General features: G+C 40.8%; 1 protein-coding gene across 2 annotated transcripts in view; it reads right to left on the bottom strand.

Moving 5' to 3' along the window:
* Positions 1-12,261, bottom strand: part of MAST2 (microtubule associated serine/threonine kinase 2) — a 341,008-nt gene that overhangs the window by 29,527 nt on the left and 299,220 nt on the right. For both annotated transcript variants that reach the window (XM_045026441.1, XM_045026440.1), the window contains 3 exons: positions 7,194-7,326; positions 3,838-3,899; positions 1,328-1,413 (listed from right to left, as the gene is read on the bottom strand). In XM_045026441.1, the coding sequence (XP_044882376.1) occupies positions 1,328-1,413; positions 3,838-3,899; positions 7,194-7,326 (281 nt within the window). The remainder of the gene's footprint in view (positions 1-1,327; positions 1,414-3,837; positions 3,900-7,193; positions 7,327-12,261) is intronic.

Raw genomic sequence — 12,261 nt, 5'->3', positions numbered from 1 at the left:
GGCCCCCGCAAGGATTGAACTCCCAACCCTGGGTTTAGCAGGCCAATGCTCAAACCACTGAGCTATCCCTCCCCCCTACCAGTGAGCTATCAGAACTGGACACCAGAACTGGAACCAGTTTTCCAACAGTGGTTGCACTAGTGCCAAATACAGAAGTAAAATAACCCCTTCTCCTCCTACGCAAGATTCTCCTGTTTATTTATCCAAGGACTGCAACAGAGTCACACTGGGAACTCCTATTCAGCTGATTATCCACAATGACCATCAAATCTTTTTCAGAGTTACTGCTTCCCAGGATAGTCACCCACCCTGTAAGTATGGCCTACATTCTTTATTCCTAGATGTTCATATTTACATTTGGACACATTAAAACACATTGTTTGCTTGTCCCCTGCTTACCAAGAAATCCAGCTCACTTTATCAGTGACCTGTCCTCTCATTACATACCACTCCCCCAGTCTGTGTGTGACTGGCAAACTTTATCAGTGATGATTTTATGTCTTCTTCCGGGTCAATAATAAAAATGTTAAATAGCGCAGGGCCAATGACCTATTCCTGTGGGATCCCTCTAGAAACACACATTTGATGATGATTCCCCCTTTACAATTACATTTTGAGACCTATCAGTTAGCCAGCTTTTAATCAATTTAACGTGTACCACCTTAATATATCTGTCTAGTTTTTTAATCAGAGTGTCATGTGGTACTAAGTCAAATGCCTTACAGAAGTCTAGGTATATTACATCAACACTATTAGCTTAATTAACCAAACTTGTCATCTCAAACTTCAAATTCTGGGTTCTTTGGGTGGGGCTGGCAGTTGGAATTTTAACTTGTAATTGAGCAAATCTGTTAAGACGCAATGAAATATTAGGACATTTTTACACAGCAACACTTCACAGTGAAATTACACTTTAATGTCTAGTTTTAATAAGTATTGAACTCATGTCTGGGTATGTGGTGCTAACAAACAAATGCGTTTTATTATTATATTCTTTCCTGTAAGAAATACTATAATGTAAACAAAACGTAAACTACATGACATCATTATTCATAAAGATAATTTCCTGGATAACACATGTCATCTCTCAAATGTCACATTAACCTATCGTATATGAGTATGTTTAATTTTATCCACATACCGTGAAGGTGAACTTAGCAGAAAAAGTTACAGCATAATAGGGCTTGAGGTCAAAGGTGTAGTGTAATATAGCAAGCAGCTGGCAAGGGCATATCACGAACAACAAAAGGCCTAATTCTTTATCAGGTGGCTTGACAGTAACATCTTCTTGAAAAGCAAAGTGCTAGACACAAGCTGAAAACCTTACCCGTAAGCCCCATTGCTGATTAGCTTAATGTTCTCAAAGTCCTCTTCAGAGGGAGTTTTCTTTGACTGTACAGGGCCCCCGCGACTCTGAAAATCAAGGAGAAGGGATTTTTTTTTCTCTGCAATTCACCAGAATCCAGCCTACTTTTAAAAAATGTACCTCCAAAAAATTCGCTGCTGGATAGAAAATATGAAAATCATTTAATTTTAGTCCTGAATTTACAGAAAAATTAAAAAAAAATCTATTTTCCTGGAATTTTTGTTTTGTAACTGGAAGATCTGTATGTATGTGTCTCCAATATTTGGTGGTATAATATATTTTATATTTACTCCTTTCCCTTGACATGCTATGAGAAATGGTTGCCACATTTAAACCACTATCATACTGAAATCTTCCATTTAATTCTTCATATTAAATACATTACATTCTGATTTCTGTAAGATCGTAGCTCCATTCCCCTTCTCTGGTAGCCTTCTAATATCCTTCTGTTGTGTAATGAATGATGTTTGTTTTTTAAACTACCATGGAACTCAGAGAAGCTTCTGCACATTGACTTTCTGATAATGCTCAATAGCCTGCCAGGACCCACAGTATTGAATAAGCTGAAATATTTCTAACAACAATATATGTTATGCTTTTTGAGTTACTTCCACCCGAGAAGCTCAAAACTGACAGACACTGAGGCAGAGACATCAGGTGACTTGCTCAAAGTTACACAGGAGGTCTGTGGCAGAAATGGGAACAAAATCCAGATCTTCTGAGTCCCAGGGTAATCCTTCCTCCTGGTTTTATTCTTATACTAATCAGGATATTAGCTGAGAAATGTTGAGTTCCTCAGCAACAGCAAGTCATGTTTGTATTCGCCCATTTTCACTGAGCACCTCCCAGCAGAGATTATTTTGTACTGTATGCAGTCATACTACAGACAAGCATAATTTACTTTATGCTGTAGACTGCGGTGGGATTTTCAAAGTTCCTAAATTATTTAGAAGTCAGTTGGACATATGTTCCTAAATTACTCAGGGCCAAATCTACAAAAATACTTAGGTATTGCAATGCTTAACCCCGAGGTGCCTTGCCACCTAGTGGAATCCAATCCTCAGCCCTGAGTTATGCACCCAGGCTCCCCATTCAATACATGGGGAGAGTTACCTGCCTCAGAAGCCAGCTAGCGGAGCAGGGAGCTGCCTAAGATAGCCAGGAGTGAAATACAGAGGAAAGGTGCCTAACTGATGGGCCACAGAGAGGCACCTCCCTCTGCTCGGGATTTTCAGCTGTGAACCCCTTTTCTGGATTTAGCACCTAAGCCAGGTCAGCCGCTCTGGTAGCCTGCACTCTTGAAGCTGAAACCCAGATATTTCACAAGAGAGAGACCCCAATGTCATTATACCCAACAGCTCAGTGGTTAGGGCATTCACCAGGGATACAGGAGACCTGGATTCAAGTCCCTGTTCTGGACCAGGGATTTGAATCCACATCTCCCAGAGTGCCCTAGCCATTAGGCCAGGGGACACGTATTCACACACACACAAATTCCTGACCTGTATTCTTTTGTGACAGGTATCATGTCTTGGGCAGACTCTGAGAATGCCTATGGGATCAGGTTCTGCTGGTGAGACAGGCAGGGGCAAGTCTAGTTTGAGAATCCTGTTTCAGCACTGCTGAGGCTTTGGCTTCAGCCAGGGCTCTGAGTTGTTCGTTAGCTGTGGAGGCAGCATCAATGCTTAGGTGGCTTTGCATGTGCCAACTGGTGGAAATTTAGGCACTTTGAGGACTTGGGCACCTGTGGGGCTAGGTGGCAGCTGAACAGTGGTTTTAAGGATGTCAACGGCACATAAATGGTGGATTTAGCTGCACAAGTACCTTGGAGAATCTAGCACATAGGCACTTTTGAAAATTCCACCTCGCATCAACATGTAGTTTGCATTCTTTGGAGCCCTGGAGCTCCCCCCTCCTCTCCCCCCCCCCCCCCCCCCAAAGCTGGTCTTTCCCTAATAGATCTTTTTAAAAATTTGGCATTTTTGTTACACAACTAAAGCGAAACCTACAGATCTAAGAAGCCTGGAGAGATAAATGACTATATTTTCCCAATAAATCATTAGTAAATCCTTGTCTTGGGAACCTAAATTATTCCCCAAGATTCTTTACCTATGCCAACACATTTCCTTCCTTAGCCCTATTTTTGTTACAGGTTGTAAAAAAACCTGTTGTCAAGCACCTTGATAATTCCTGTCCATATCCGTTTGCCTCTATTAGTTGCCCAGTTATCTTTAAATCATTACTTCTTTACAGTATTTAGAGAGCTCTGTCCAAAGTGCTATAAGCACGCAATTAGCTTTTAAAAGTATTTTTAAATCATTTACCAAATAAATATTGTTAAAAATATTCAGTGTGTTGTTATATACATTGTATTATAATCTTGTTTTCCTAACAAATCTTTTACCATTGTATTAGACTGTTTCTTTCTAGGGAACAAATAGGTAGACAGCACAAGTATATTTCTTCTTTACCTCAACTGAATCATCTGTTTCTGGAGTGTCTGGACTGTCATAGCTATTCAGCTGGGCCATTTCTGCAAACAACAAAGAACGACTATTTATACCGGTCTCAATATATAATCTGTTTCTATATTGCAAAGAAACAGTATTTTAGAAAGTATTTGTAGATGTTAGAAAAGCACATTTCTTCCTTTCCTGCAAAAATGTTATACTATTACACAATAGTCACCATTAAAATCTTGCCAGTTGTTTTAGGTAATGCCTCATACAAAGGCAACCAATTATCCTTACCTTAGTATTTTGTAGCATTCTAGATATTCCCTACCACAAGGATAAGGAATAAATGCAAATACTAAGGTAATGCTATTAATATTTCTCCAGCAAAATCAGCAATTTGTTAAGGGTAAGCAGCATGCGTCCGCACATTTATGTGCGTGCAGGTATACTCGTCCCATTAGGGCATGGAAATTAGATTTCTAAAAACTTTCTTGTCTCTAGTTGACCCAATTCTGCAAGGTACCAAGCACCCTCAAACCATGGGGAAGTTAGTGGGAGTTTAGGATGCTAAGCTCCTTTCAGGAGTTGCTAAGCACCTCACAGGATCAACCCCACACCCAAAAGGCAACAGGCTAGAAGGGTATTGGTATCTAAAAGAATCTCTAAATGGATATAACAAAATCGCTGACATTTCTACAGTTCCATTTTGTAGAAAGAAAGTGAGGCACCTTGACACCTTTGCACAATTTTTTATAGGAAATAAGTAAATGAAAGGTTCTCTCCCTCCCTGACAGGGATCAACGGAAACGTCACTTTATATCAGATTTCAACAGATACAATTAATTAAATTGCATTCAGTAACCTCTGGTGAACATTTTCCTAAAAAGCTGTTCGTCTGATGTTACTTGCCAGCCTGTCACTCTGCAATTCTGACAAATATTACAGCAATCAAGGTAAAACTGCTTCCACAAGAGAAAAAGAAAATCAACGTTCAATTGCTGCCAAATTCTGTGGCAACTTCCAGTCTCCGTGGCAGGTTTTATTGTTGCCCAGCCAAGCATGGAAGCAAAATTTGTGCCAATAAATATCTCAAAAGAAAAGAGATTAAACTAGGTTAAAAAAACACGGAGACGAAATATTTAATTGTGCAATAACTCGCTGATTTGAAAGTTTAGATTTTCTGGGGCTCTGTGCCCAGGAGCATATTAGAAAGCACATGAATTTTACCATGTAGAGCACTGAGGTCTAGAGGGGCTGCCAGACCTGCTCAGCCTCTTCCAGATCATCCCTGAGGAATGGGGAAGGGGATAGATTAAGAGCAGGTGCTGGACAAAGATGGCTGGCCAGGGTGCCCAGAATGTCTGGATCATTTTATTTGTACCCTATTATAATGATACTCCTCAATTAGTAAGGATCCTTGATATTTAACCCAAAGAAGGCACTATAATTTGACGGACTCTCTCAAGCTTTGACAAAAGAGATAGCAAATAAATTCTCAAGATCTTTTAAAAATTTGCCAATGTTTAATATAACGTACAATATTTTTAACATCTGTATATGTAAAATATACTGTAAATTATCTCCCTTTACAAAAACAGGTTCTTTGAAACACGGTCCAAGTTAACAAAAATTAAATGCCTTTTGGGGACCAGAATATAAACTTCTGTATCTAAATCCATGGTTCTCAACTGCGGCTTGCCTGCGGCCCAATCGGCACACAGCTGCAGCCCACGTGACATCTTCAGGGTCATACAAATAGTATATATATTGTATGGATGTGGCCCACATAAACAGAGAGAGCTGCATAAGCGGCCCACAATGATAAATAAGTTGACTACCACTGATTGAGATGAACTCTCAGAAGTATAGACTATACCTGTCATATGAATTTATGATAACTCACTGACATCACATTTAACAAATACTCATTCTAAGTATACCTATTAACGCCCCCCCCCGAATATCTACACTATTCATTGGAGGGTTAACAAATGCTTCATACAACATGGCAACGCTGTTGCAGTCTGTAGTGCTCTGAGTTACCCAACAAGGGAACAAAACACCTTCCCACTCTCAAACTTCCCCAGCCTCTAACCTCTCTCCTGTCTCTCCCACTGCATCCTGTCAGCCCTGTGGTTATCATGGAGACTGTAGGCTCTTTGGGCAGGAATTGTCTGTACTTTTTTGCCTTGTATAGCAGAGAACATATTGTCAATGCTACAAAAATGATAATAGTCCTGGCCCCTCATGCAAAGCTTGAGTAAAGAAACTTTGCTCCTCGCAGGACCAACACAAAAGCTAGGATAATAGACTCCTCTCCAACTCCCAAATTGGTCAGTCTGTGTCTGTTAATACAGTCTCTTCAGTGAAGCAGCATCTGCAGACTCCTGCACTAATCCATCTAAAATGCAGGGATTGTGGCCAATTGATCCACTCAGACAATGGCCCTGCTACTCCCCTGCACCTATACACAGACTCTATGGCTTTGCAGCATTCATGGTGGGGGGCTTTGGAATGCCCTCATGAGGTCCCTCTGTGTAGTGGAACTGAGCTGGTTGTGCTGCAAACTGGGCCTTTTTATGGCTACTCCACTCCTCAGGGATTTCACCACAGAGTGTTTAGAACAGATTAATTAATCCAGAAATATGACTGTTCCATGGAGCAGGCAAGAACATTAAGTGTAGCAAGAGAGAATTCTGCTATATGTACAGTGGGTTTTACTCATAACAGGGATTTTCACTGCACACACCCACTAATCTCATGGAGAATACTGCAGAACGTCAGGAAACATTCCAGATTCCAACTTTCTGAGCAAATGCAACAGTAAAAATAAAACAAATAGATTGTCTGAACTGGCAGAGAAGTAGTAAAATATAACAATATTCAAAGGACAATGTCAATGTACAATCCAAAAGTCAGGTTCAGTTGTTTTTTTTTAATAAAGGCTAACAAAACCTAATAAGAATTCAATTTAAAGTATTGTTCTTGAAATTTCAATGAAAATTTTGATCTTAAACATTCCTGTATTGTGCAGGAAACCTCAACAACGGAGCATTTGGCAGTGCCTTTGAATCATCAAGAGGACCTGCTATAAACAGCAGATTACAAACGAAAACAGAACTGAGCAGTCTAGTTTCACTGTCAAACACCAGAGCATAAATGGTTAAAAAGTAACACAGAAAGTAACAGGTAATTAGAGGGGGAAAGGACAGTTTAAATTTTGAGACCAGCAATAGAGGACGAGTTAAAAAAGGGCCATGTGAATTAAAGGGGAAAAAATTCTCACTTAGAGCAACGACCAGTGAAGATGGCTCATATTTGATATTTGGAAAGGCTTTTAGCCCAAAGGATGCAAAGTAAGAAGTTCTCACCCTCCAGGGGATCCCGGGTAAGGCCCAGCTGGCTGATAATGTAACGAGGAATGTCGCATTTAATTCCTTGCCCTTCCTTGGCATGACCTTCGGCAGCTTCTAACAGATGGTAGAACTCTTCGGGATCAAACTCCTAAAGTGAAAGAGTAAGACCAGAGATCTGAGTGATTTGATTCCAAAATTAAAAGAGAATTTGTTGTTCTTTTATTGCCCACAGAGGAGGGAAAACGCATGGTTATTGTTAAGCTTTAACATCTAGCCTGCTCAAATATATCCAGAACTGATTCCAAGGCCCAATGATGCTGCAAAACACCTTCAGTCACAAGTATATCAACATGATGAACACAGCCTCCTGCTCTAGAAAAATGTAAACCATTAGATGTATTCAGAGACTGTGCTGGATGGCCATATCCTCAGATCAGCTGGCCTTGCCAATGAACAGAGACAACAGGGATGGTAAGAAAACATTTTATAAAACAAAAGTTGGCAGTAGGGGATTTATACAGTAGATCATGATACCTCAAATATTTAGCTTGCCCCAAGTTCTTATGTTGTTACAATCCATGATGTACACTATAGAAACAGAAGTTTTGAGGTGAGGAACCACGTGAAGTTTTCTGCCATCTCAGCGTGGTAGAAAGATGAATTAAGCAACTCAACAGCAAGCTCCCATCAAACTTAATTAGCTGAACAAAACATTCTATGAAAGCTCTAATCTTGCTTCAAACCATGTTGCATGCAGTTACGAATTTTAGTATCACAGAAGATTTCATTTCTGTTTGTCAAACTGCTCTAAACTATTAACCTGTCAGCGGTGACTAGGACCACTTGATATGTCAGGCAGGATGCACATGCTTCAGCTAAGACAGTGTTGCTAAAGTACCTTTAACTCTGATCTGCAAACCTCATTGTTTACCAGTGCTGGACTCCTGTGCAGAGACTACCAAATTATTTTGAACCGAGTAATTGTTTTGTACAGTGGATCAGTGACTGGCATCAAACAGCACAATTTACCTGAAAAAGTGGTTAGCAAGACAGGAGATGACCCAAAAAATGAAACAAATCCCAGAAACCAAAAATAAATACAATCATAAAAACCAAGAGAGGAGAGAAAGTGGAGGAGGAAAAGGGTGCTTTTAAAATTGTTAAAAGAATAGGAGTACTTGTGGCACCTTAGAGACTAACAAATTTATTTCAGCATGAGCTTTTATGAGCTACAGCTCACTTCTTCAGATGCACAGAATTGTTAGCACCTTGGAGCAAAGACCACTTCTTTGTTGTATAATCCATTCAGTGAGGAGCTCAAAGTCAGCACTAAGCAAATAATAGGCAATATTGCCAAAGGCAGCAGCGAGTGAAGGAGGTGAGAAGTGCCTCTGACTTGGCTAGGAAGAAGTCATTAGTGATCTTAGTAAGAGCAGCAGACAGGAACTAGATCAGAAGGAGAGTTGGTGGAGACAAAGTCTATGCACTGTGAGCCCCAGACACAGGCAAGTAGTAGGAAAAGGCTAGGGGGCAGGTGGAGTGGGAGGTAGGGAAGGATTTTTTTTTCCCAAGATAAGACTGACCTACTTACTGGGAGAGAGAAAGCAGCCAGTGGATAGATAATAGTTAAAGATAACAGACAAGGAAAGGATGGAAGAAGGAATGGGGAAGAGAGGTGGAATCAATAGAGCTGTACTAATCTTTTTAGTAGAAAATACTTTTAAGAGATCCTCTAAATGTAGTTTTACATAACCGAATGGAATAGCCTCCTGCAGCAGTGTTCCAGTTTGCAATATAATACCACTGTCAAAAACCACTGTTAAATTGCACATTTTCCCCAAGAGACGGTCTCATTAGTAAATAACACGCATTTGAAAAATGTGTCTACTTAACATATTTACCTGAGAGCCCGAATTGCTGCCTTCAAAGCCCAAATGCTCAGCCCTTAATAAACTATATGCATTTCACAGTCTGGTAGGTAAGATTTAAACATTAAATAACCAAAATTGTATAAAACAATTAAAACCCTTTACACCCATTACTCCAATTTCCTCGCCTGACCTACATGCTCAGTCATTTCATTTTATATTGAAGCAGGAGTCATATGAGTGGCTGGATATAACATTTGTTTCATATGAAACAATTTTAGTACATTTTGTACCATTTAACAGCACATCTGGTCTGATGAAAGCACAGCAAAATTAAAGGTTAAGTTATAAAAATGGGTGAATTCACATGCTCCGGAGTGTAAGAGAAAACTGACAGCCAAACTATTACAATGGAAAGCCGTCTATTAGGATACTCTTGCTCCCATATACAGTATCAGATGGAACGCTAGCACTGATGGCACTGTGATCAGTAGAATAAGATAAATCACTTTTTTTTAAATGGTTAGGTAGATAGAGTGCTTTAAAAACACAGAGAATACTAAAATAGAGAACTGTACAGTATTTATATACTTTGGGGTCTTGCCACTTTGTTTCCAGGGCTGTCACAACAAGCTTTGGAGTTCATTACTCAAATCTCAGAGACTCTATTGCCTCCACCTGCTCCCACGCTTGTCTCAGAAGGACAGGTGCAGCAGCTAGCACAGGAACCTCTTGATACATTAATTTGCAGCTAACGGCACGTATGATTTAGGAAGTGCTTCCAAGAGGAACACCACACTACAGAGATGGCATTAAACTTTGGCAAATGCTCTTACCCTTCTAAGGTGATGTGTGCTATTCTAGTGACACATGTATCAATTTCAGTATTAAGCAAGATAAGCCCCACGAGATTCATAGCAATCTATTTCAGTTTAGTTTTGCTTTTTCAATCCCAATTTCAACTTGTGGGGAAGATTTTCAAGTAAATTGTTAAAATTAATGAGAATCACTCAATACGGCAAAATCCCCATGAGTGCTTTAAAAATTCACTGAGTTGAAAGACTCAATGCTGTAAATAACTGCCTTATACTCTCAATTTTATTATTCAAGAAAACTCAGCTAGATTAAAATACAAACATATATTTTGTTGTCAATGTTCCTCCTTGCAAAAAAAAAAAAAAAAAGGCTTGTTGCACTGAGCTGTCCACCTTATCAGAAAAGCTTCACATAGCTAGTTTGTCTTCCAACAGCTCACATGCTGAAACTCACTCCTTGTTGGTACAAATCTCATATTAACTTCTGAAAGTTTGCTTCTTACATGAGCTGTGCCACTGCCTATCTCTAAGCACGATCATACCAAAATGTATCTAGCTGCAATAATGCCTGAGAAAGAGGCAGCTTAACTCAGCTCGATAGATTCCAAGGCCAGAAGGGCCCATTAGAGCAGGGGTGGCCAACCTGAGCCTGAGAAGGAGCCAGAATTTACCAATGTACATTGCCAAAGAGCCACAGTAACACGTCAGCAGCCCCCCATCAGCTCCCCCCCGCCTCCAGTGCCTCCTGCCCACCGGCAGCCCCACCAATCAGCACCTCCCACTCCCTCCCCACACCTCCCGATCAGCTGTTTCATGGCGTGCAGGAGACTCAGAGGGGAAGGAGCGAAGGCATAGCAGGCTCAGGGAAGGGGGCAGGAAGGGGTGCAGTGGAGGCAGGGCCTGTGGCAGAGCCAGGGGTTGAGCAGTGAGCACCCCCCGGCATATTGGAAAGTTGGCACCCGTAGCTCCAGCCCTACAGTCGGTGCCTATACAAGGAGCCGCATATTAACTTCTGAAGAGCCGCACGTGGCTCCGGAGCCGCAGGTTGGCCACCCCTGTGTTAGAGCATCTAATCTGACCTCCTGTGAAACACAGCGCCAGATAATTTCATCCAGTGACTAGCCCTGTATTGAGCCCAATAACATGTTTCACTAAAGCATCTCTTCCAGAAAGGCATCCAAGTCTGGATTTGAACTGAGATGGACAATCCACCACTTCGGGTAGTTTGCTTCAACTGTTAATCAGCCTCACTGTTAAGTATATATGCTTTATTTCTCATTTGAATATTTTGGCTTCAACTCCGCTGATTTTTGTTCTCCATTTCTCTGCTAGATTAAAGAGTCTTTAAATTCCTTGTATTTTCTCTCCACAGAGGTATCCATATACCACAATAAAATCACCTCTTGATCTTTTTGATAAGCTAAACAGATTGAGCTCAAGTCAGTCATTAAAAGGCATTTTCGCCAACCCGAGTCATTTTGGTGGCTCTTGTCTGTACTCTCTCCAATTTTTCAGCATCTCTTTGTTTGATGTTTGAACACAGTATTGTATTCCAATATCAATCTCACTCAATGTCAGCTACAGAAATAAAATCACCTCCCCACTCCCCTTTTTGTACATCCATGGATCATATTAGTCCTTTTCCCCACAATATTACACTGGTAGCTCATGTTCAGCTGTCTGCCCACTATGATCCCGAAATCCTTTTCAGAGTCACTGCTTTTCAAGACACTGAGTCCCCATTCTGCAGGTACAACCTGCATTCTTTGTTCCTACTGTCCAGAATTCAGTGTAAAACGATGTCCTCTTACTATTCTGAGTGGTAGTTTAGAAAGAAATATATGACTTGCTCTTCAATATATTCAGGTTGTTCTGTACAGAATTTAATCTTGCTTACAGACTCCTTTAGATTGTCCCCACCTGCACACGTGTTGTTCCACACTCAGAACATGACAATTTTTTAAAAAATTCGAAGTATGTCTACACAGCAAAGAAAAACCCACGGCAGCCCATGCCAGTTGACTCGGGTCACAGGGCTGTTTCATTGCTGTGTACACTTCTGGGTTTGGGCTCTACGACCCTGAGGGGGGGAAGAGGATCCCACAATTCAGGCTCCAGCCCAAGCCCAGAAGTCTACACAACAATGAAACTGTCCTGCAGCCCGAGCCCGAGTCAGCTGGCAGGGGCCAGTCACAGGTTTTTCTTTGCTGTGTAGACATACCCTCAGAGTCCAATTCTCATTTACACGAAGGATCCTTTAAGTAGGCTAGATCCTTTAAGCTGCTCTGGCAATTTATACCCACTTTAAGGGCTCTACACTTCCAGAGAGGCCCTATGTGTCCTTGTTTTGGATTTGGACCTATTTTTTCAAAAACGTATTTTCCCTGTAAGAATTGGTTC

This window comes from Mauremys mutica, chromosome 8, assembly GCF_020497125.1.
Source record: "Mauremys mutica isolate MM-2020 ecotype Southern chromosome 8, ASM2049712v1, whole genome shotgun sequence".
Taxonomy (NCBI): domain Eukaryota; kingdom Metazoa; phylum Chordata; order Testudines; family Geoemydidae; genus Mauremys; species Mauremys mutica.
Note: the sequence above shows the minus strand (reverse complement) of the source record. Positions and strands in the feature narration are given on the sequence as shown.